The sequence below is a fragment of the Camelina sativa genome, chromosome 4 (genome assembly GCF_000633955.1).
Source record: "Camelina sativa cultivar DH55 chromosome 4, Cs, whole genome shotgun sequence".
NCBI lineage: Eukaryota > Viridiplantae > Streptophyta > Magnoliopsida > Brassicales > Brassicaceae > Camelina > Camelina sativa.
In genome coordinates, this window is record NC_025688.1 from 5,936,699 (window position 1) to 5,960,509 (window position 23,811).

Here is a 23,811-nt window from a genome sequence, read left to right on the forward strand (position 1 = left end):
TTACAAACTGGACTTATTTATATTAATTAAAGGCCCATCAACTTCATAAGACGTCGTTTTGTGAAACATCTGAGTTTGGGCCCAATAACGAGACCTAGACCCATAAAAAGAATAAAATAATCTCCCGGTGGTTCATCCACATCTAACCACGACGAACATTACTTCCGAAATTTCCCAAAACTGCAAAAAACTTCTCCGGCAGGTTTTTGGAGACATTACCGGAGAACGGCGCCGTTTTTGTTCATCGGGATTTTCCTATATCAATCGTTGGCTCCTTCACTGCTTAATGTTATAGACTCATCGCAACAATCTTCTACTTGTGATTGCTTCTCTCTGTAATTTTAACTCCTCTTCACGCTCGTTTGTTTTTTTTGCTTTCTATTGAAATTAGTCTCTTTGTTATCTCTCGTAAATTAGGGTTTATACAAGTGTTGATGTCTAAAGCAATGACCTTGTCTTGTGTCCTTGTGGTTTTTTTGTCTAGTTCTCTCTTAGTCTTATGGAAATTACTTGTGCTTGTGTAGTAGAAAAAATTATAGCTTTTTTCCGGAATTTTTTGGCTAATGAATCGTATTTCACTTTGTGATTCTCAAATTTTTTTAATACTATTCAAAGTTTTGACCTTTTTTTTGTTTTCTTTTCCATTGCTTCGATTGATGATGAGTCTAGGGTTTTGACTTGTTTTCTTATGTTGTTTGTCTCTAGATTTGTGAAGGGGTGCACTGGTTTTTTGAGCTGGTGTTGTTGAAACAATGGGTAGTTCATTTAACGCTCAGATATTAGTTGAGAAGCTTGCCAAGCTCAACAATACGCAAGCAAGCATTGAGAGTATCCTCTTTTGTTTTCTACTTGTTTTTATATATCTGTTTCTCGTATTCTAGATTTGGTTGTAATTTCGTAAGTAGTATCTTCTTAATGAGAGTAATAATGGTATATACTGATTTTGGTATGTTCTTCTTAAGCAAAGTATAGTTTATTTTCGCCATGATTTCCTCTAAATTCTCACAGTTTATACTGATATTGATTTGGTGTGTGATATAAGTGGAACACATAATTCTGAACTCTCCCTTTAATGTAAAATAGTTCCCCTTTGCTTAGTTACATGTTTTATGTCGTCTTGTATCCTATTATGTTCTATCTCTTCCTTGACAGTATACAGCTTTATCACATTGGTGTATCTTTCACATGAACAAGGCGAAACATGTTGTAGAAACATGGGGTAGACAGTTTCACTGTGCCCCGCGTGATCAACGTGTGGCGTACCTGCACCTTGCGAATGATATCTTGCAAAATAGTAGGCGAAAGGGTTCTGAGTTTGTAGGTGAGTTCTGGAAAGTACTCCCTGAGGCCCTTCGTGATGTGATTGAAAATGGTGACGACTTTGGAAGAAAATCTGCACGTCGATTGGTACGTGAAGCCAACTTTTTTATCTACCATTTTTTCTGAATTCAGTTGTTGAAATGATTTTAGGACTTTGACATGAGAACTGCATTGCTAATTATCGTAATCTCTCTTCAAGGTTAATATATGGGAAGAAAGGAAAGTCTTTGGATCGCGTGGACAGATTCTCAAAGAAGAACTTCTGGGAAGGCAGCCTGAAGTTGGAACCAGAAACGGAACTCTTGTGCCGCTTAAGCTTGTAAGTCAGAGTGTATATATAAGCATTTTCTTACCGTGATTTGTCAATTAGGTTCACTGTTATGTGATCATGTCTACTTTAAAGTTCTTCCATGATAGCAACATGATTAACTTTGTTATTGTTGCAGTCTGTTCAACAGAGACAGGCAAATGGATCTACACTGGAGAAAGTAGTGTCTGCTGTTGAAGTTCTTCACGGCGTTCACGTTGATGAGGATGCTATTGTTGGAAAATGTACTAATGCTTCTGGTTACCTTGAGAAAGCAACACAAGAGATTGAGAGAGATCTTAGTTCAGGTATCACTGTCCACTGGCTGCTACATTGCTGCAAATGTATTGATATATGTTTTTTCTTATCAAGTGACAAGCCACACAGCTTTAGATTTCTACATGCGCTTGTTCTAATAACTCAATTTATTTGGTATCTCTTTTACCACTCCTTTTGAACAGACTGCAACAATAACAATTTAGTATTTAAAGTCGCTTAGCAATTTAGTATTTGGTCTATATGTGATCTTACAGAACCACCACATTTGGATCCTTAATTTCATCAATCATCATGTTCCTCTCTTGTGTTTCCATATAAAGTTTCCAAAACCATCCTTTTCACTTGGTGGCTGTTACCATTTGTGTCATATCATTTAATGGTGAGAGAACTTACTCTCACCATTAGGAAGAGAATCTACAAATTTATAAGTCCCCAATACACAATCAGAATATATATTTGCTGGTTAATTCTGGATCCCGAAAAAATTTCTGATCTGTTGAACTGGTCTATGTAATATATATTTACTGTTTGTTGATACGTTATACTTCTTTACTTCTAGGATAGAGAAAATCCAATTCTTGTTCAAGCATCCCCTTATCATATGAAGTTCGTTTCAGTATCTTACTTATTAAGTGTTGCCTTAAACAGGACACACCCCTGGGCCCGCTGTAGTAAAGGAGGTGCAGGGACAACATGCCATACTGAGAGACTGCATCGAACAGTTAGGGACAGTGGAGACATCCAGAACAAGTCTTATCTCTCTTCTGAGAGAGGCTTTACAAGAACAGGTTTCCATTTGTTCAACTGCTTAGAAAAAATCATCTTTGATTACTCCTGCCATATACCTCACTTTTATTTATTTTGTCCAGGAACTCAAGCTGGAGCAAGTTCGTAACCACCTTCAGGTTTGTATTCGTACTAACGAATGTTATCTCCACACTTCACACATTAGATACATTTCAATTCACACAATACGTCACAACCTTATAGCAATACTTTTCGAAACACTTTTTCTAGTTATCGAGCTAGTTTAGTGAGTTAGGTCAAGGAAGATAGACCCAACTTTAAATAGGGGTCTTCTTGGTTGTTTTTTCCAAACAAAAAGTTGCCATATCTTGATGCTATTTAGTTCAGTGATATCCATTGTGCTATGATTTCAGATTGCTCGGTTTCAATCAGACCGGACTGGTAATCTCTGCAGACAGCTTCTAGACCATGGCGGTAGTTCACAGCCTCCTGCTCCTGCTACAGAAGAAGAAGAGTCAAAAGAAGCCATCAAAGGTTCAACTTCATCTGCTGCAGCAGCACCGCAAAACTTCACACACAGTGATGTGGAACAATCTGCTCCGGTCATGTTTGCTTCAAACCCAACTCAGTCAGTTGAAGACCCAAGAAAAACTGCAGCAGCCGCAGTAGTAGCTAAGCTAACCGCATCAACCTCCTCAGCAGAGATGCTCTCCTATGTTCTCTCCTCATTAGCCTCTGAAGGCATCATCGGAAATAACAACCCACCTGCTGTTACAGAATCTCCATCATCCGTCGATTACCCACCAGAGAAAAGACCCAAGCTTCAAAACCATGGCCAGTCCTATCTCCCGCAGCACCAACAGAATGCTGCAACGACATCCTCCAGCACGCCCCCACCAGCACTTCCACTGCCACCACCACCATCGTTCCAGCTTCAACCTCAGTTCTTGCAGCCCTTACAGCCTCCCGGGCCTGTAAACCAGACACCATTCAACTACACCATAGCAACCACTTCTGCAACCACACAACCACAACAACAACAACAAGGTCCTTGGGTTCCTGGGCTTACTCCACCCTCAACAACAACCTCTGCTCCATCCGATAATTCATACCAGAAGTTTCAAGGACAAGATGGTTTCTATGGAATCAACTCATCAGTGCCTATGACACCTGTTACCCGGCAGTAGAGTAAATCTGTTTCTAGGGGGCTCGTTCATATAGCAAAAAGCTCACTTTTTTTTATTGGTTTTTTTTGTTGTTAAATATTAGTTTTAATGGGCTTTTAATTAGGATTTTATGTTCTTAAAATGTGCTGTGTATGCTTTCCTAATTGTGCGTACGCCTAATTAAAAAGGCTTCTGTAAACATTCTTTTACTTTTACTGTGGGAAAAAAAACATAAACCTTTACTTTTACTGCCCTTTCTTTTACTGTGGGGGAAGATTCCATTGTTTCTTCTCTCTGAAATTTACATGGAGGTCAGATTGGACCAAAGTTTTTTTTGANATCATCCGTCGATTACCCACCAGAGAAAAGACCCAAGCTTCAAAACCATGACCAGTCCTATCTCCCGCAGCACCAACAGAATGCTGCAACGACATCCTCCAGCACGCCCCCACCAGCACTTCCACTGCCACCACCACCATCGTTCCAGCTTCAACCTCAGTTCTTGCAGCCCTTACAGCCTCCCGGGCCTGTAAACCAGACACCATTCAACTACACCATAGCAACCACTTCTGCAACCACACAACCACAACAACAACAACAAGGTCCTTGGGTTCCTGGGCTTACTCCACCCTCAACAACAACCTCTGCTCCATCCGATAATTCATACCAGAAGTTTCAAGGACAAGATGGTTTCTATGGGATCAACTCATCAGTGCCTATGACACCTGTTACCCGGCAGTAGAGTAAATCTGTTTCTAGGGGGCTCGTTCATATAGCAAAAAGCTCACTTTTTTTTATTGGTTTTTTTTGTTGTTAAATATTAGTTTTAATGGGCTTTTAATTAGGATTTTATGTTCTTAAAATGTGCTGTGTATGCTTTCCTAATTGTGCGTACGCCTAATTAAAAAGGCTTCTGTAAACATTCTTTTACTTTTACTGTGGGAAAAAAAACATAAACCTTTACTTTTACTGCCCTTTCTTTTACTGTGGGGGAAGATTCCATTGTTTCTTCTCTCTGAAATTTACATGGAGGTCAGATTGGACCAAAGTTTTTTTTGACTCTTTTAAAAGTCTTATGGTCAAAACGCCGACAAGGGTTTGCCTTTTGACTAATAAAGAATGATACTTTTCCACATTTTTCTTGTCTTTTTATCTTATTTCTCTACTCGTCAGGGATTCCCTGTAACGCGGCAATCCTAAAAAGAAAGATATATCAGAAAATTTTGAGAGAAGCAGAGAGGCAAATAGCTGTATTCTCATAAGCATAACTTCAAGATTAGGTCACAACCCCTTTTTTTTTTTGGATTTTTCTCCTACTTCTGTTTCTCCCCTCTCACAAGAAGCGAACCCTAGCAGTACACCCTGATAAAAGAAAACAGACTTGGACATTTGGATTTGCGTGTCTGGTTTCAGGTAACATTTGTGTCTTGTGTTAGCTTTCTCTGATAGTTTGTAGGAGCTTAGGTCGCTGAGATGAGTTCCAAATTTTGATTTTTCTTTTATTTGTCACAATCTTCTTGTCCTTCTAGTTTCCTTTGGTCCAAGTTCTTGATTTTGATTGTTTGATCCTTAAATTTTTTGACTGTTCTCTTATCACTGTTCTTCTCTAAATATTCTTGTTATTTGTTCCAAGTTCTTGATTTCGATAATAATTGAAATTCAATTATTGATCTTTTGTAACTTTGAGAATCTTGCTGTGCTTATAGGTCTCATTTTGGGTAAGTGGTTCTTCCTGGTAAGAGTTATATTGTGGGAGAAAGAGAGAAATCAAATGCCGGAGGAAGATTTGGTTGAACTTAAATTCCGGTTATATGACGGTTCAGATGTTGGACCCTTTCAGTATTCTCCAACTGCTACAGTCTCAATGCTAAAGGAGAGAATTGTCTCCGAGTGGCCTAAAGGTGAGCACTTAGCAGAGTCTTTTGGTTTGCTTTTTCCACTAATCCGTGAAGAAGTTAGTGTGATACTAACTACTAAATGCACTTGAATGCTTCGGATTTTGGCTTTAGAACGTTTGCTTCAGCCATTTTTCAGTTTCTTCACTTGTGCCTTGATAGACAAAGTTCAGACACAAGTCATAGGCTTATCATAGGATCTGATCGAATTACTAATCACTTGTCTTAAACTAGAATGATAAGAAGGAAGTTACCTATTGATCTTTTAAAAAGGTTACTCGAGCTTACGATCTATGTTTTAATAGTTTCTACGCCTGTGGCTTTATAGACAAAGATCAGCTCAGACATAAGGCATTTGTATTGGCCTTATTCTATTACTAATCACTTGTCTTAAACTACAGAACATATATTTAGAGACTATAGGGACCAATACGGTTCTGATTCTTTTTAGCAGAATTTCACATTCTTACTCTTATGCATTCAACAAAATCTTTCATTTGTCACATTTGTTTCCCCATTGTAACTTATTAACTAATCAAATTTGGGTGTTAATTGAATGTGATGTCTGTAGACAAGAAGATTGTGCCAAAATCAGCTAGTGACATCAAGTTGATAAATGCTGGTAAGATATTGGAGAATGGTAAAACTGTTGCACAGTGTAAAGCTCCATTTGATGATCTCCCTAAATCCGTCATTACAATGCATGTTGTTGTGCAACCGTCTCCAACAAAAGCAAGACCAGGTATTGTTCTTTTTACACACATTTTTGTTCTTATCTCTGTAAATCTTGTTTGTGGAAGAGTTTTCTTGAGCCTTACATCTTGTTTTTCTTCTCTTACAGAGAAAAAAATCGAAGAGGAAGCCCCACAGAGAAGCTTTTGCTCATGTACTATCATGTGAGTAAAACAACAAGTCCCAAATCTAAAAATCTGAAAGAGTTAAGCTTTGCTTCTCTGTGGTTTTTGCTAGAAGACCCTAAAAACTTGAACTACCATTTTCGCGCTTCATATTCTATATATTCATCATAAGTTCAAAGAAAGCTTCATCAATGGCGTTATAAAGCTGGTCTATTAGAGTTGTTATCTTTTGTTCTGATGAAAAAAACTCTTGTTTGGAGCATCCATTATAAAGATAAGAGTTTTGTCTTCTATTTTGTTTCCATGAACTAATTCTACTATTCTAGTATATTTGTAAACATATCTTGTATGGTTCTGTTAATCTTTAGCACACCTTAGACCTGTCTTTCCTCTATCAGGACCCGCCCAAAACTGTATCCAAACACCTTGATATCTATTCAGTGATCAGTCCATCACTTACCGAGAAAAAACAGTACAAAACGTTCACAATTTGTGGTTCTTTAGTTGCAAACACTTTCATATGTACTATATGGTCCATACATAATAAAAAGACACAAGTGGCATTACCTTTCTCATCACTTTCCACTTCCAAAAAGCCTATTTTTTGGGATGTAGTTTACAAAACTGAAACCCACAAAAAGAAACACAGAGCATGAGATCTCAATAAATGTCCTCGCACCTAACTAGTCACTGTCCCCTTCACTATCTCCCACTTAATTCCCTCATTTATAACATTCACTTTCACTGAGTGTCTCTCCACTATCTTCTCTGCTTCTGTCATTTAATTCTATTCACCTCCTCTCATTTATAATCTTCACTCCAAATGCGCCTTTCTTTGTTCTCCCATCACTTTCTCTCTGATTGTCTTGTAGGGCTAGACAAATCATCCCATTATACCTGCTTCGATTCGGTATAACTATTTACTTTGGTTCGATCCGAAATTCAGATATCCAATCCATTTGCTAGTTGCTACATAAACATCATATTATAAACTTATTTACTTATTAGTTTAGGTAATCATAATTTATTTTTCAGACCGTTTAGTTTCCAACCTATTGTTGATAGACACGTTTGTATAACACTCTCTCTATATATAAAAAGAAACCTTGATGCTATTTCAGTAGAGTTGTATCCATCCCTTCTCTTATCTGAAAACTATTTTGTTTCTGCTTTCTCCACACACATATTGTCCAATACTTACATCAACCGCATAAACAAATAAACCAAGCCTGAAAGCTGAAACTCGTGGTGATCAAGATGAAGAAGAAATCACTGATAATGTTTTCCTTTATTCTTCTGCAATTTCTGCTCGTAAACTCTATGTCTCCAAAACATTCATCACCAAAACCAAAACCAGCTGCAGAAATCACTATTATGGGTTTTGTTTACTGCGATGTCTGCTCCAACAACAGTTTCTCCAAACACAGTTACTTCATGTCCGGTAATTCAAAAAAAAAAACACAAAACTTCACTAAGAAGATCTCTTTAACTAATTGATGCTCTTCAAAAGCTCTGTTTCTAACGTTTCTTGACACAGGTGTGGAAGTGAGAATTGTCTGCAGATTCAAAGCAGCTTCGTCAACAACAAGTGAAACTGTAACATTCTCTGCAAATAGAACCACCAACGAATTCGGACTGTACAAGGTAGCCATAACTTCTCTAGACTGTGCCGAGGTAGACAGTCTGGCAAGTTCTTGTCAAGCGAGTTTGGTCGGAAGAAAAAGCTTATCGGATCCTTCTTGCAACATTCCTGGTTATAGAACCACGACGGATCAGGTTGTGTTTAAGTCTAAACGGTCTAATTCCTGTGTTTATGGATTCAATGCTTTGAACTTCAGACCATTCAAGAGGAATCTTGACTTGTGTGGCAAGAAATAGGGTTTTAAAAACTACAGAACTTGTCTTTCACCTGGTATCGACTCTGTTTACTTCTACTCAGAGATATGTATCTTTCCTATGTTGTCTACATTTAGCTTTGGTTACTACACAAAATTTGTATTCTGTGTCCGCCAAATCTTGTCTTAAACTATTAGTATGAAGATAAATAACATGAGGAATAATTTCAGTTCACACAATGTAAAACATGAACAGAGGATGTAAACAAACTAAAATGCCAACGTACGATGGATATTGAAGTGGAAAAAGATTGGATTATCCGCAAGTACCTATCCGTGGAAACAAATTGGATATCCTGAATTTTAATCCAAATCCGAGCTACAACTATTCGGATCCGGATGATATCTTTTTGTTTTTGAGTTTTAAGAAACAAGACTAAATAGTCTTTCTGTTGGCAAAAAGCTTCCTTGCGTAATATAGCTTAAAATATACAAATCAAGAAGATACAGTTTGTCTTGGTGGACTAACTGGGTAAAGTACCAAACAACACAACGTACATGATAAAAAAATTCTTGTATTTGCGTTTGCGTTTGCGTTTGAGACCCCTGTTTGGCTGATTAAAGCTAGTGGTTTAGTTTCTAAGATATATAATTTTTCATTGTTCTTTCAGACATGCATTGTATTTGGCATTTTCTTGATGGTTCTATCGCCTATCGTAGGGCTAAGGACGATCATTATTCAAACTAAAGACTACAGTAAAACCTCTGTAAATTAATAATGTTGGGATAATAAAATTCTATTAATTTATCGATATATTATTAATTTATGAAAATATTTTTTTGTTTTCATAGTTTTGAGAATTTCATTTTTAAAAATAAGTTATTGTTGTTATAATTCATATTCTTATAAAATTTTCTTAGTTTATAGTTTCTTATAGGTAAACAACACTAGAGTAATATTTCACTAAATTTTCTGAGATATATATATATATATATATATATATATTATTAATTTATGATACAGGGACCATATGTTTACATAGAATTTCTAAAAAAATATTATCGAATTATATTATTTTTTACACTAGTCCAACTCAGGACCGAAAAAATTATTAATTTATAGAGAATATTAATTTAAAGAGTGTTAATTTATATAGATTTTACTGTACAAGTTTTACTCCTAGATACAACAAAAGAAGATTAACATCAAGTGGATTACTCTAGTCCAGACGGTTTATCTCAACTGATCTTGGACGAATTTTGTGAAGCAGCATTCGAAGAGATGGTTGAGCAGCCGCATCAACCACAATGTATGTCAGCACCACAACAAGATTGTTTACTTCCACCAATCCTGGACGGGATTTCTCACTTCAATGCGCCCCGCGAAAGTTATTCGTTTGTACCAACCGATGAAGTTCTTGTCACTTGTTACTTGAAACCGTATTTGAAAGGCAACAAAGACTCAACTATCATTGTCCCTATTAACCTTGTGGACATATACAAGTCCAACCCAGAAAATCTTTCAGGTCTGTCTCCATTGGTTCTTATCTTAAATATTAAATCGAGATGAATTTATTTTATTTGGTTTAAAATATTGGCTCTTTTCTATTTTTTGATTCGAAAAAGAGGAATTTGATAAGGGTAACGACCAGGAATGGTTCTTTATATCTGAGAGGTACAAGATGGGGAAAGATGGAAAAAGAATGAATCGTAGAGACAGTGGAGGATAGTGGAAGGTAGTAACATCTGCCAAGAAGATTAACGGTGGAGAAGGCGTAGTCGGCTACAAATACACACTGGCACTACGTTGGGAAACAACCAAATAGCATCAAAGGGGAAGTAAACTGTCTCATGACTCTGTGTGTCAGCAACCACAACCACTGACTCATGACTCTGTGTGTCAGCAACCACAACCACTGATCTCGGACAAGCTCTTTCATAACTTCAATCTGTCTCATGGAAGTTTTAAGTCTTCACCAACAGACGAAGAAATCATCATACATGTTCTTAAAACCTACTTGGAAGTCAACAAAATCATCATACATGTTCCTATTCACCAGATGGACGTATACAACTTCAATAACAGAACAATTTTCAGGTTTGTCTCCATCGATTATTTTCTTAATTCTTGAATCGTGCTTTATACTTTGTTGGTGTTTCTGTATCTAAGCGGCTCTTTTCTTTTTATTAGAAACAGAGGGATTTAAGACGGGTAATGAGAAGGAATGGTTCTTTATATCGGAGAGGACTGACATTGGTAAAGCTGGAGAATATAAGAAATGTGGCGAAAATGGAGGATATTGGAGAGTAGTAGCATCTCCTAAGAAGATTAATGCTGGACAAGTGGTAGTCGGCTAAAAAACGCACTAGAGTACTACATTGGGAAATATCCAAACGGTATAAAAGGGGAATGGTTAATGCATGAATACTGGCTTCAGTCTTCTTCTGATGATAAAGATGACTGGGTATGTATATATGTTCACTTATTTGGGTTCCAAGTTATTAGGTGTGTAAGTTTTGTTCTGGTTTGTGTGTGTAGGTCGGCCATGCTCTGTATAAGATCTATCCGTGTCCAGAAGCAGCAAAAAAGAAGAAAGCAAGAGAAGAAAATATTGAGAAGCAGAAGAAAGAAGAAAGCCATGAAACTGTCCCTGAGTAAAAATATCAATAACAAAAATATCTGAAATCAGGTGGTGGACCTGGTGGTGTATACAGGCTTCCAAATCAGGCTTTCTACAACCGGGAAAAATTGTTTGTATCACTAATACATTTAGGTCGTGTTAGTCTATCTTATGTTGTGATCTCTTCACCTTATATAATAAATGCTTATGCATCATCATGTCTCTATCTCTTGGTCTGAATGTTAGTTAAAACATAAAACCTGCAAAAGATAAAACAGAGCACAAAGGAATCTAACCTGTTAAAAGAGTCAAAATCTGGAAACCTAAGGTTAAACACTCAAAGACAAACCTACACATTGGTTTTAATCAAGCTAAGACTACAGATTTTACAACAAAAAGAAGATTTGGATCATTTTAAAATTGATCAAGCTAAGACCTATATATATATATATATATATAAAGCAGTTATATATGTAGGCCTCTCAAAATATATTTGTAGCCGTCAAAGCTTAAAGTCATATATGATCTCTCAAAACTCAATATCTATCTACGTTTTCTACAATGTTAATTTGATTATTGAAGATCGAATTGTGGATCCCTCATTAACCAAAAGCACTCAAACTTTGAAACCTAAAGTACTGAAATATTAAAAGACAGAATACAATTAAATCGAATTGTATATTCCAGATTTTTTCACAAATGCAACTAAAATTATCCAGAATGTAGAAGAAGAAAAAAAGTACAACCTTGAGTTTTGATTTAAAAAAGTTTTAAGCTTGTCCCATCTTGTTTAAACAATTGATGCCTTCTTCCATATAGTCCTCTCTATTGATCCAGAACTCTGGTGCGTCCTGCAACATTAACCAGTTGACAGAATCCAATTTCTCTTAACATCAAATCATTTCAAAGACTGTTGAAAAAAAGAGAAAAAGCATTGAACTCTTTCTTTTGTTTACCTTCATGATTCCTGCAAGAACAGCACCTCCGAGGTATACCATGTGTTTCCTTCTCGGTGGATCTTCGATTCGCAATCTGAGTTTCTGATTGATTAAGAAACCGGAATAAAATGTTAAACCCCGAGAGAAAATGACTAAACAATGATCATGAAGTTATTAGGATATGTTTACCTTCAAGCCATCTTTGTTTCCTTTAAGAACTGTATCGAGATACCTATCCTGGATTTCTTTCTCAAGACTGAAACAATAAAATAGAACACGGAAGAGGTTACAACATAAAACCATGAAGCTTCTTGTATGGCTATGAAAAACAAAAGTATATACAAACCGGCTAGGTAATCCTGGATACATGGTGCTTCCTCCGCTTAAAACTATGTGTTGGTAGAGCTGTGAAAAAAAAGAGTAAAGGGTTTAAGCAAATCTATAATGATTTGTTTTGGATCATTCATTTGAAATACGAAGCAAGTGTAAGCAACCATACCATCATGCGGTTATCAATATCCATTTCTTGAATACAGCGGAACACCATGTCTGCCATTCCATCACCTTCAACATCAATGAGTTCCTGAAAAAAAGATTTCATTCTGAGATCAGCTTCGAGATTCTTGGTGTAAAAAGCGAAATAATATTGATAAGAATATTCAGAAAGAGAAAAGGGAGCCAGTAAGGTCTACCGGTGTAAAAAGCGCTTCAGGTGCTTGGAATCTTTCCGTGCCAACCTTGATGACCCTCCCATCTGGAAGCTGATCGATCACAGTACAAAATCACAACAGATTAGTAGTTCAGAAATAATTAATTGGATGATAATATCAGCTTTTGAGGCTGCAATTGGTAAAAGTTTGAAACTTTATCGACTATCGGATGACCGAGCACCAAAAAACAAACAAGATGCCATGAAAACAAAGGATGATAATACCATATTTCTTATAACCTAAAATACTCTTAAGAAAAAAGATGGCAAGAATCTTCAACTTTCTTTACAGACTCGAGTTTGCGGAGAATTTGCTATCTTACTTGGTTCTGATCATGAGTTTAGATTGATATAAGCTTAACGTAAACTAGTTTCTGTTTCTTGCCTCTAGTTCCCCTAGAAGTATTGAAAATTGTCACTCATGACAAGTTCATAGAATAGTGTCACTCATGACAAGTTCATAGAATAGCGAACTTACAGTATAATTCTTAACAAGGATGGTTGTCTCGAGCCCGAGTTGAGACTCTCTCTTGTAATCATAGCTGTAAATAAAGACAAAGCAACTAGTTTATTTCTTAGTCTTGTAATTCATTACTACTCAGATATTACAGTAAATCACTGAAGAGGTATTTTGCATGCCTTATATAGCAGAGCTTCTCTTTAATTTCTCTAACTGTCTCAAAGTCAGCAGTCTTGTTCATCGCGTATCTGTTGAACAAACAAATTTTTATTAGATAAAACATCTCAAAATATCAACAAAATGTTACTTAAGCTTCAACATGTGAGTATATGAATCAGTTTCTCACCCTCGTCGAGAAAGTAGATCAACGAGATACGCTGTTATGTGTCTACCAGCGACATTCATTCTTTTGGTAAGATGAGGGAATGAGTAGCCGTCAACCACCGGAACCTACGATGTGAGGCGGAAACTGTTAATGCGCTCTATTAGCGAAACTCGATCTCCAATATTATAGAGTTTTGTAGCTTACCACATGAGTAACACCATCACCAGAATCAATAACCAAACCAGTTAGCAAACCTGAAAGCGAGAGTTCAACACAGGAAGAAAAATATCAAAGAAGTGCGCAAAAACTCTTGTTCACAGGTGACTGTCTATATAAACACACGAAAGAAAATCTAAACCTTCAATAATCTCCATAAGCACCTTGAGCATACAGAGTTAAAACGGCTTGGATTTGAATGAAAACGCCAGCGAAATTGTATTTCTCAAACATTGTCTCAATCTGTTTTACAACATAAACGAGTCACTCAAACAACCATCAAAGCAAATTTCGATTTTATAGACCAAAGACTTGGCATAACCATACCATTTTTTCACGATTCTTTGAGGGATTAAGAGGTGGATCCGTGAGCAATATCTTACAATCTGATGGATTGATCTGTTAATCACACAACAGGGTTTAAGAGTAAGTCAAGAAACATGGAACCAAAAAAGAAATGAAGAAAACCAAATCGCCAGATGAAGCAGGAGAAGAAAATTACTTTCAGTTCGTTATAGAAAGCGTGATTCCAAACATGCTCCATATCATCCCAATTCTGCACAATACCGTTGTGGACAGGATAATTTATATCCAACTGATGCCGAAGCTCAGCGCAAGTCTCCCCAACAACTATATCCTAAGATGAAACAAAACCAAACATAGATGAAATCAAACTACACATATCACCTCAGTCAAAAATGATATCAAATGTTATGTAACTAAAGATCTGATTTGGCTGATTGATAACTAACATATATATAAACAAACCTTGACTTGCTGCTCCATGAGTGATTCTTCATACCGAAGCAAAGGCCTTCCCACGACACAGGGGAAAACAGAAGTTGGGAAATTCTCTCCAGCAAATCCACATTTTACATACTGACAAAATTTGCCAGCAAACAAAACAATCTCACATTAGAGATTCATAAACATAAACTAGCCACATATCAATAAAAATACGATCTTATACATTCCTAAGACATGAGAGTTTTCAAATGTTCAACTTTAAGACAACTAGATCCTAAACAAGCCCAGAGAAGAAGCAAAGGTGAGATTTTTAACGTAACCCAGATAAGATATGGAATGATTGATCAGTTTTAACTAAGGATCGGAGTCTGAACAACGGAAAGAGGTATATATGAGAGAGAAGAAGCTTACGCCGGTGCCGTTGTCGCAAACGACGACGTTTTTGTTGTCCATTCTCCTCAGATTTCTATAGAAATTTCAGCTTACGTAAATCAGATGTGTTCGATCCCAGGGAATAAAAGAACTAGTCTTTGAATCGAAGCGAAGAATCACTCTTCTCTACTTTGTTCCGGTCACTTGTCGCGATCGAGAAAACAAATTTACTACTTCCAAACTCTATACTATCCTTGCAATCAAAAGTTTATTCATCAATACCTTTTGGTGATCTAAGTACCCTTTAACAAAGTGTTGACCAACATATCTCATTTTTATCCCTAACCTTTTATTTAATAAATTATAAAATTTTAAAAAGAAAAACATGTGGACCCCATCAATTTTTCTCCATCAATCGGGTTCCTTCTCTCTCCCCTCTCTCTCCCGATCTCGTCCCCGCTCCCCCAATGTTGCTCCTCTCCCCCTTCCAATCGATACAAATCGAGTCCATAGAAATCAATTTGATTCCAAACGAAAGCAAAAGATTGGGATTGAAGCAAGCAGCAAAGTAAACCAGAAGATTCAGGTGATATTCTTACATTTATTTACCAATGCAATTAGGGTTCTTGAGGTTCATCCTAAAGCAATTAGGATATATACCTTGAATGCTCATTCAATTTATTCTCATTTGTATTAGTGTCGAAATGGGTCGCATACTAAGTGGATTGTAACACTTCATTCGAACTGAATCGTAAAAATATTCCGAAATAAATAGTGATTTTGTGGAGTCGATGTAGTACAACTGGTAGACTAGGTATAACTGATACGGGTACAACTGGTAATAGTTTGGTACAACTTAAACGGGTACAACTGATACAATTTTGGTACAACTTGGTAATACTATTTACACGACAGAGGTTCCAATGTGAGTTTTTTATTTTATTTCAGGCACAATGAATAATAATCGTCGGATAATCATCGTTTTTGATTACGGGGGATATTATGCAACAAGGGAAAATGAACTAAGATGGATTTCAAGAGAAAAAGTTCATCAATCTCTTAGAATGGAGACATCTATTGAAGAGGTCAGTTATTCTGCATTGGTGCAGAAAATATGCAGAAAGGCGAAGGTTGATGAAACTATGACTGAGCTGAAATTGAGTTACGTTCCCGAATCAGTGCATCCTAAGAGACCGATACACATACATGATGATGATGATCTGATGTGTTATTTGGAAATGAATCCAGATCAATTCCAAGTTTTGCATGTGGAAGTCGTGAATGATGTTGAAATAAATCAGGGGGATGAGCAAAGTCGAGGGACTGTAGGTTGTTCACTTAATGAGGAGTTGATTTCAAGTAGTAGAGCGACATATGAGAACACGATGTATGAAGGTGAGCCGTCTGAACGTTTTGAGATGATGGAGAATAGTGATGGGAACATGGTTCTTTATCAAGAACAGTCTGAAGAACGAGCAATAGCAGATAACTGTGATATGATTGAAGGTTCTGAGTTCACACCAGTTGTAAATCGTGAATGGGAAGATGGTTTGGATTTGACTTTACGTCAAGAATTTGAAAGCAAGCAAGCAGTTAAAGATTTAGTTGAAAAAGCTGCACACAAGAACTGTTTTGAGTTTGTTATTGTGAAGTCGGATACTATGTTGTTTGTGGTTAAATGCTGTGAATTTAAAAGGGGTTGCAAGTGGTCTTTACGAGCTGCGAGGAATGGGAATTCAGACAGTTTCTCGGTCAGAACTTACAACAAGACGCATACGTGCTTGAGGTCAGATACAAGTACAATGAGGAGAAAAAGGAGAGGCACACCACATTTAGTTGCATCAGTTTTGCGTGAAGATTACCCATGTTTGATAGACACTCCAACTCCCAAAAATCTCATCCCTTTGGTTCAATCAAGAGTTGGTGTTAAAGTGTCTTACTCGACCGCAAATAGAGGAAAAAAACTAGCTGCATATGATCTTCGCGGTACTCCAGAGGATAGTTTTAAGTTGGTGCATTGTTATATGCACATGCTGCAGACAATGAACCCAGGTACAATTTCATTTGTTGAATTGGATGAAGCACAGAGGTTTAAGTACTTGTTCTTCGCCTTGGGAGCGTGCATTGAAGGCTTCAAAGCTATGAGAAAGGTGATCATTGTTGATGCAACAAGTATTAAAAATGTCTATGGTGGAGTACTAATCGTGGCTACAGCTCAAGATCCGGATCATCACCATTATCCGATTGCATTTGGTGTAGTTGATGGTGAGAAAGATACAAGTTGGACCTGGTTTTTCAGCAAATTGAAATCAGTTGTACCAGATTGTCCTGAACTGGTCTTCTGTTCTGATAGAAATCAAAGCCTAATCAAGTCAATAAATACGGTGTACCCGTTATCTCATCATGGGTATTGTATTTATCATTTGTCCCAGAATGTTAAATTGAGCTGCAAAAACGTGAACAGGGATTTAGTTGCGACGAAGTTCATGGAATGTGCTAAGGCTTACACAGAGCCTGAGTTTGAGAAACTCTATGCTGATTTTATCAGAAGGTATCCAGCTGCAAGTACTTATCTTGATAATCATGTAGGACAGAACAAATGGGCTCGATGTTATTTTCCAGGAGCTAGATACAACATAGACACCACTAATACGGTTGAATCTATCAATGGTGTCTTTCGATTTGCAAGGGCATACCCGTTATTACCAATGATTGATGCGATTGTTAGTAAAGTGGCTGAATGGTTTAACAAATACAGGAAGATATCCTTAGAGACTCCAAAAGAGCAGAAACTAGTCCCTTTTGTTGAGACACTGATGCACACAAGGTGTTCTGAAGCAAAGCTCTTACCAGTGACTGAACTAAACAGCTATTTTCTGGAATACAGCGTGACTGGAGTTGATGGTAGTAGTTATGTGGTTGATCTGAGAAGGAAAACGTGCTACTGTAAACAATTTGATATTGACAGATATCCGTGTGTGCATGCAATTGCTGTTGCGATGGAAGCAGCAAGGAACGCTGGTAATGAGATCCAACTGCATGACTTGTGCAGTAAGTACTATTGGATGGAGCAGTGGGCATTGGGGTATTCGAGGACGATATATCCAGTTCCTATCATGTCTATGTGGATGGTCCCTGACGATGTACGTGCTAAGATTGTTCTTCCTAAGTTTTATGTCACAAAAAGAGGAAGAAAACCAACAAAAAGGATTCCATCAGCCGGAGAACATGGACGCAGGAAGAAGAAGAAAAATTCGAGTAGGAGCTGGTTTGATAGTGAGGGTTCTCGGACTTAGTTTCTTATTTGGAGAACTTAGTAAAACTTGTTTTTTCCTCGGTACAACTATTGTCATTTGTGTGTGTTTGTTTTTGTGGATTATCTTGATAGACATGTTTGCTTATCTTTATGGGAAAACTTATTTCAGTTAAATTGTGATTATCTTCCTTAGGTTAGTTGAAAAAAATAATTATATGTATTATTTATAATTAAAATTTTATAATTAAAAATAATTTAAAAAAATCAAAATAACTATATTATTATTTATAAATTTTCAAATAAAAATAAATATGATATTTGTTAACAACAAAAATATTATATAACTAATTGAAAGAAAGAATTGTCATAAAAATTTTCATTATATTCAAGGTTTACCATGAAACACCATATACTTTAAGGGTTCATTTGTCGTTGTAAACCACATATAATTACAAAAGTTTAGGAAATTATCTTTTCAAACATATGATCGCATGAACATGTGTAAATGTATCTCAATTAACCGTAAACCATGTGTGCAACTAAAATTATTGGGTTTTGACATGGTATAACTAAAAACAATAAAAAATTCAGAATTGTACAACTTGTCAAGATCGGTACAATCTGAAAACTTGGAACAACTAGTGCATTTTGGCGGCTACACATGTGTAAATTGGCGGCTACACGTGTGTAAATTGGCGGCTACACGTGTTTTTTATGTGTCCCAAACAAAATTTCAATTTTTGAAAAATTAAAATTGAAGCCAAGTATGCTAGGGCGGGTTTAGGCTCGATTTTGCGATTTCTGGGTCAAAAAAAAAAAATCATTTCTCTCCCTCTCTTGCGATTTCTGGGTTCCTACAAAAAAAAAATTCTTCTCTCCCGATTTCTGGGTTTTCGTTTTCGATTTCTGGGTTCATAGAAAATCTTCTCTCCCGATTTCGATTTCCCCTCTCCCGATCTCCCGATTTCGATTCCCAAACTCCTCTCTTTCCTAGTTAGGGTTTGCGATTTCTGGGTCATCTCAAATCTTGAAATGAGCTATGATTCTGGAGCATCGAGGACCTCATGTGGCAATTCCTCTAATCGAGTAAGGTTTCCAGGCATCCAAAAAAAATGTCATTGTGGTTCGGCAGTAGTTGAGATAATCTCTCACTCGATCTCAAACCCTTGTCGTCGCTACTACCGTTATGCGTATGCAGCACAAAGAAAGGTAAATATATTCTAATATTCGTTGATTATCTCTTACATTTAGTTACCAATTTTTGTCTTATATGTAGCTTGTCAACGACACACATGTATTTAAATGGGTTGATGAGGCATTGGTGGATGAAGTACAACAATTAGATTTTCAAGTGGATGTCCTCGAAGAAGAAGTTAGACAGTTGAAGATGGATAGGAGCAGAGATATGAAGAAAATTAAGCAGATCTGTTTTCTCGTTTTTTTTGGATGTCTTCTTGTGGTATGTCTCGGAAGATGGTACAACTAAGTAGAACTTGTTCTTGGAAGATGGTACAACTACGTAGTACTTTGTAATAGTACAACTAAGTAAAACTTGTTCTTTGTAATGGTACAACTAAGGATCGTTTGTCTAGTTCCATTTGACGATTGCCGGTAATTTGTCTTGTTCTTATGTGTTATTTTGTCTGCTTAAACACACAAAGAGTTCACATACTGACTTTAACATTCCAACCAAGTTGTACTTAAAAACATAGAGTTGTACTTAAAAAAACAGAGTTGTACCTAGTTAAACATTCCGAGTACTTAACAAAAAACATAAAAACAACCAAAGAGTTCACATACTGACTCATACAAGATTACATGCTCCTTACTTTTTGGAGTGCTTCTGCCTTGTTATAATAGGACTCCGACTCCTGACGACAACGGAAGGTCCCGTCCCCTTCTTACTTATAATCTTCACCTTTGTACCAAGTTGTTCTCCACTGTCTCCTTCCCTTGTTCTCTTTTTTCTCTCGTATCTCACTGGATCCTTCTCCATTGGATCCTTCTCCACTGGATCCTTCTCCATTGGATCCTTCTCCATTGGATCCTTATCCATTGGATCCTTCTCTCTCTCGGCCTTCTCCTTCTCGGTCTTCTCCCTCTCAGCCTTCTCCTTCTCGGCCTTCTCCTTCTCGGCTTTCTCCCTCTCAGCCTTCTCCTTCTCCCCCTTCTCCTTTTCAGCCTTCTCCTTTTCGGCTTTCTCCCTCTCGGCCTTCTCCTTCTCAGCCTTCTCCCTCTCGGCCTTCTCCTTCTCGGCCTTCTCCCTCTCGGCCTTCTCCTTCTCGGCATCCTCCTCCTCTATAGCCTCATTTGCACCAACTCCGTCACACTCATTTGCACCAACTTCCTCGCTTGGAAAAACTCCTTCTCCATTTCTTTCCCAGTTCACATATGTTTCCACCGATTTGATCCTAGCATCCATGTCATCAAATTTTTCGTTGATTTCCTTAAACCCCTTCTTCACCAGATCTTCTAGCTGAATCAAGCTAGCTCTTAGCTGAATCAAGCTACCTCCTACCATATCATTCTCCGAATTCGCATCATCCTTAGCCACATCATTCGGATCCACATCATCCGGATCCACATTCTCAATCACCGGATTAGCCTCAAATGATCGGGCGGCCACATCTAGGTTGTGAAGCTCTTCAAACCAAATTGACTTGTCCTTTTCAATTAAACGTTTGCTCCAACCATCAGCAACTGGATCATCCGCATCATCCCAGCCACCATCCTCATCTATGATCATGGCTAAAAGGCGTGCCTCCCGAGGAGTTGGAGTTAACATACTATCAATCTCCTGTCAAAATAAACAAACATAACATACTATCAATCTCCTATCAATCAATGTTACATAAATAATGAATCTGATAAGTAATTTACATAAATAATGAATATGAATAACTAACCTTAGTTGTACCAAGTTGGTCATATATTTCTTTCAAAGAAAAACCTTTCTTCTTACTTGCTTTAAACTTCATCTTGCACATCCGAGGACAGTTACGGTGTGCATGTGAATCAGAAACGTCTTCTCGGAAGGTGTTCTTTAGCACAGGAATTGCTTCAAACGCAAGAAGCTACACACAACACAAGAACATTCAATGTTTAGTTGGATCCAGTTATACTAAGTTGTACATTTTGAAAACTAGTAATTACCTCCAAAGGAATGATGAAACTAGGAAAGACCCACTGTGGACCCACAACTCCATCAAAGTGTCCCATCAAATGAAAGATGTCTTTCATGTTCTCATCAAATGCCATTCGACCCCAAGGGAATGTTCTACACAAATCAAGATCATCCACAGCTCTAAGAAAGAAAGGCTCCACAGAGGGTGCATTCTTTCCACCCTTTTTCTTCCCTATGATGACGCTAGATAAAAAATACAGTACGGCCATCTTCAAACGATCCTCTGAAGGTTTCTTCATCGAAAGTAGCTTCGCTTTGACATCTCCATATTGTATTATTTGTCCACCTTTAAATTGCTTCCGAGCAAAATTTAAACTGCCCAAACCATCCTTGAATTTTGGATACTGATGGCAATATAACCCAGAAATGATTGCCATTTCTCTGAGAGAATACCGGATGGGAGTCCCATTAACAATGAACCAGCATTCATTTTTCTTCTCCAAATGCGCTGTGCGAAGCAACAACATCCACATACCCATCAACTTATGATTCGAATCCTTAGGCATATGGAAGAAATGCTTGAACTGTGGGTGCCCTAAGAACCAATCCAACTCCTCTTCCTTAAGATGACCGCCTAATAAGTTTACCGCCTCTGAAATATAACACTTTCCAGACATCTTGAAAGGCTTCGTATACTGGGAGTAATCAAAGTACATACTCAAAGGTTGCATTACATCGGATTCATCCTCAGATTCCTGCAAGACACATATCTAGTTATACCAAGTTTTTCTAAGTTATACCTTTTCTAAGTTATACCAAGTTATACAGTTATACTTTTTAGAACGAATTCTTATACGGTTATACCAATATAGGGAGAGATACTTACCGATGAATCCTTATCATTTGACTTCTCAATTGAGTCCGTTTTATCGGAATCACGTTCTGATTCATCTCCACGAGTTGCTTCTTCTTCGAGATCTGCTGGGGGATTCGATTTTTCCACATAGCTTGGGTTCTTTGTACGAACCATTATGATTCTTCCACACATGCACACAAAAAACAACAACTGATTTCAACTTCAACTTCCACTCCAATTCATGAAAAAAATCGACAAAACCCCAAAATTGAAAACCAAATTATCGAAAATCGAAACCCATATTACCCGATTTTGAAAAACAAATAACCCAAATTCGAAAAACCCCAACCTATTTCAACTTACCCAGAATCGAGTTATCCTTAGTTGCACTTGAGGGAGAAGAATAATTAACGGGAATTGAACGAGGGAGAGTGGAGTCGTGAATGAAGGAATTCGAAAGTTGGGTAGTTAAAGGAGAGATCCGATTTCAACTGGATTGTCCGAATTTTGTGGGTTTGGGTGGGTATAAGGTGGTTGGATCTGTAAATAACAAAAATGATATAGGTTTCTTTGTCTTTAACCACATTTTTGATTAAAAATAAATAAATAAATAGTTTGTTATTTTCGCAGGGGATATGAGAATAGAAGTTTGATTAGAAGGGTATATTAGATTTTAGTCCCAAAACAAAACAAAGGTCTCGTATTGTTGTTTCCTCGTTTTTCTACAAGAATGCGTGTCGTTTACTATACGTAAAAACTCCACGTAGTGAAAATCGACAATACACAAACGGTGACTGTTTTTAAGCTACAGATAAAACAAAAATATTACTAATGGGTCTTTAATACCCAATATATTTTCATATATGCTCCAGATTACGCAAAGTCAAACAGAGATGTAATTTTGGTTTACTTTTGTAATTTTTTGGGTAAAGAGTAAAAAAGTAAACCCCCCCCCCCCCCAAAAAAAAAAANAAAAAAATTACAAAACCCTCAAATCCTCCTTCGAGTCTACCAATTAACACACTTTTCCTGCTAAACCGTAAGGGGTATATTCAACTTGACATTTCAAATGATTTGTGTAAATGTTACAAATCTTATGTTATTCAATCATGGGTTTTAAAAAGTTTTTTGAAATCTAATATTATTGAACTGATGATTTAAAAATCTACTTTAAAATCCACTGTTATTCAAAACAGTTTGTGGATTTGAATTTTAATAAGTTTTAGGGATTCTGGAGGATTTGAGAGGATTTGTTTAGTTAAAAATATAGAAATCCAAATCTCATGGTTTTAGGTGGGATTNCCTTTCTAAGTTATACCAAGTTATACAGTTATACTTTTTAGAACGAATTCTTATACGGTTATACCAATATAGGGAGAGATACTTACCGATGAATCCTTATCATTTGACTTCTCAATTGAGTCCGTTTTATCGGAATCACGTTCTGATTCATCTCCACGAGTTGCTTCTTCTTCGAGATCTGTTGGGGGATTCGATTTTTTCACATAGCTTGGGTTCTTTGTACGAACCATTATGATTCTTCCACACATGCACACAAAAAACAACAACCGATTTCAACTTCAACTTCCACTCCAATTCATGAAAAAAATCGACAAAACCCCAAAATTGAAAACCAAATTATCGAAAATCGAAACCCATATTACCCGATTTTGAAAAACAAATAACCCAAATTCGAAAAACCCCAACCTATTTCAACTTACCCAGAATCGAGTTATCCTTAGTTGCACTTGAGGGAGAAGAATAATTAACGGGAATTGAAC

The 23,811-nt window shown here is 37.0% G+C and overlaps 5 protein-coding genes and 1 long non-coding RNA gene across 10 annotated transcripts; 4 read left to right on the plus strand and 2 right to left on the minus strand.

Moving 5' to 3' along the window:
• On the plus strand, nucleotides 56–4,788 carry LOC104779921 (UPF0400 protein C337.03-like). Of its 4 annotated transcripts, XM_010504350.2 has the most exons (9): nucleotides 147–335; nucleotides 716–828; nucleotides 1,160–1,407; nucleotides 1,520–1,639; nucleotides 1,767–1,935; nucleotides 2,555–2,694; nucleotides 2,776–2,811; nucleotides 3,067–3,437; nucleotides 4,159–4,788. In XM_010504350.2, the coding sequence occupies exons 2-9, from the start codon at nucleotides 753–755 to the stop codon at nucleotides 4,559–4,561; spliced, it is 1,563 nt and encodes a 520-aa protein (XP_010502652.1). In that variant the 5' UTR covers nucleotides 147–335; nucleotides 716–752; the 3' UTR covers nucleotides 4,562–4,788. The 4 variants fall into 4 exon arrangements, with proteins under 4 accessions (XP_010502653.1, XP_010502652.1, XP_010502651.1 ...); XM_010504351.1 differs by lacking the exon at nucleotides 4,159–4,788 and having other exon boundaries at nucleotides 56–335; nucleotides 706–828; nucleotides 3,067–4,067; XM_010504349.2 differs by lacking the exon at nucleotides 4,159–4,788 and having other exon boundaries at nucleotides 3,067–4,067.
• Nucleotides 4,986–6,873, plus strand: LOC104779922 (membrane-anchored ubiquitin-fold protein 4). Its single transcript, XM_010504354.2, has 4 exons — nucleotides 4,986–5,232; nucleotides 5,526–5,720; nucleotides 6,286–6,456; nucleotides 6,556–6,873. The coding sequence occupies exons 2-4, from the start codon at nucleotides 5,591–5,593 to the stop codon at nucleotides 6,612–6,614; spliced, it is 360 nt and encodes a 119-aa protein (XP_010502656.1). The 5' UTR covers nucleotides 4,986–5,232; nucleotides 5,526–5,590; the 3' UTR covers nucleotides 6,615–6,873.
• Nucleotides 7,105–8,646, plus strand: LOC104779923. The gene is made up of 2 exons (XM_010504355.1): nucleotides 7,105–8,012; nucleotides 8,109–8,646. The coding sequence occupies exons 1-2, from the start codon at nucleotides 7,829–7,831 to the stop codon at nucleotides 8,447–8,449; spliced, it is 525 nt and encodes a 174-aa protein (XP_010502657.1). The 5' UTR covers nucleotides 7,105–7,828; the 3' UTR covers nucleotides 8,450–8,646.
• On the plus strand, nucleotides 9,689–10,764 carry LOC109132443 (NAC domain-containing protein 90-like). The gene is made up of 2 exons (XM_019244055.1): nucleotides 9,689–9,932; nucleotides 10,598–10,764. The coding sequence occupies exons 1-2, from the start codon at nucleotides 9,689–9,691 to the stop codon at nucleotides 10,762–10,764; spliced, it is 411 nt and encodes a 136-aa protein (XP_019099600.1).
• Nucleotides 11,197–15,062, minus strand: LOC104779924 (actin-related protein 2). 2 transcript variants are annotated; one of them, XM_019244551.1, is made up of 16 exons: nucleotides 14,834–15,062; nucleotides 14,444–14,554; nucleotides 14,178–14,312; nucleotides 14,003–14,074; nucleotides 13,840–13,918; nucleotides 13,664–13,713; nucleotides 13,481–13,584; nucleotides 13,314–13,382; nucleotides 13,153–13,216; nucleotides 12,658–12,726; nucleotides 12,465–12,548; nucleotides 12,312–12,370; nucleotides 12,155–12,221; nucleotides 11,984–12,067; nucleotides 11,774–11,878; nucleotides 11,197–11,287 (listed from the first exon to the last, which is right to left on the minus strand). In XM_019244551.1, exons 1-15 carry the CDS (start codon nucleotides 14,873–14,875, stop codon nucleotides 11,798–11,800), a joined length of 1,170 nt encoding a protein of 389 aa, XP_019100096.1. In that variant the 5' UTR covers nucleotides 14,876–15,062; the 3' UTR covers nucleotides 11,197–11,287; nucleotides 11,774–11,797. The 2 variants fall into 2 exon arrangements, with proteins under 2 accessions (XP_019100096.1, XP_010502658.1); XM_010504356.2 differs by lacking the exon at nucleotides 11,197–11,287 and having other exon boundaries at nucleotides 11,672–11,878; nucleotides 14,834–15,061.
• On the minus strand, nucleotides 20,774–21,255 carry LOC104779925. The gene is made up of 3 exons (XR_766609.1): nucleotides 21,204–21,255; nucleotides 20,957–21,124; nucleotides 20,774–20,847 (listed from the first exon to the last, which is right to left on the minus strand). It is a non-coding gene; the product is annotated as an uncharacterized LOC104779925 (long non-coding RNA).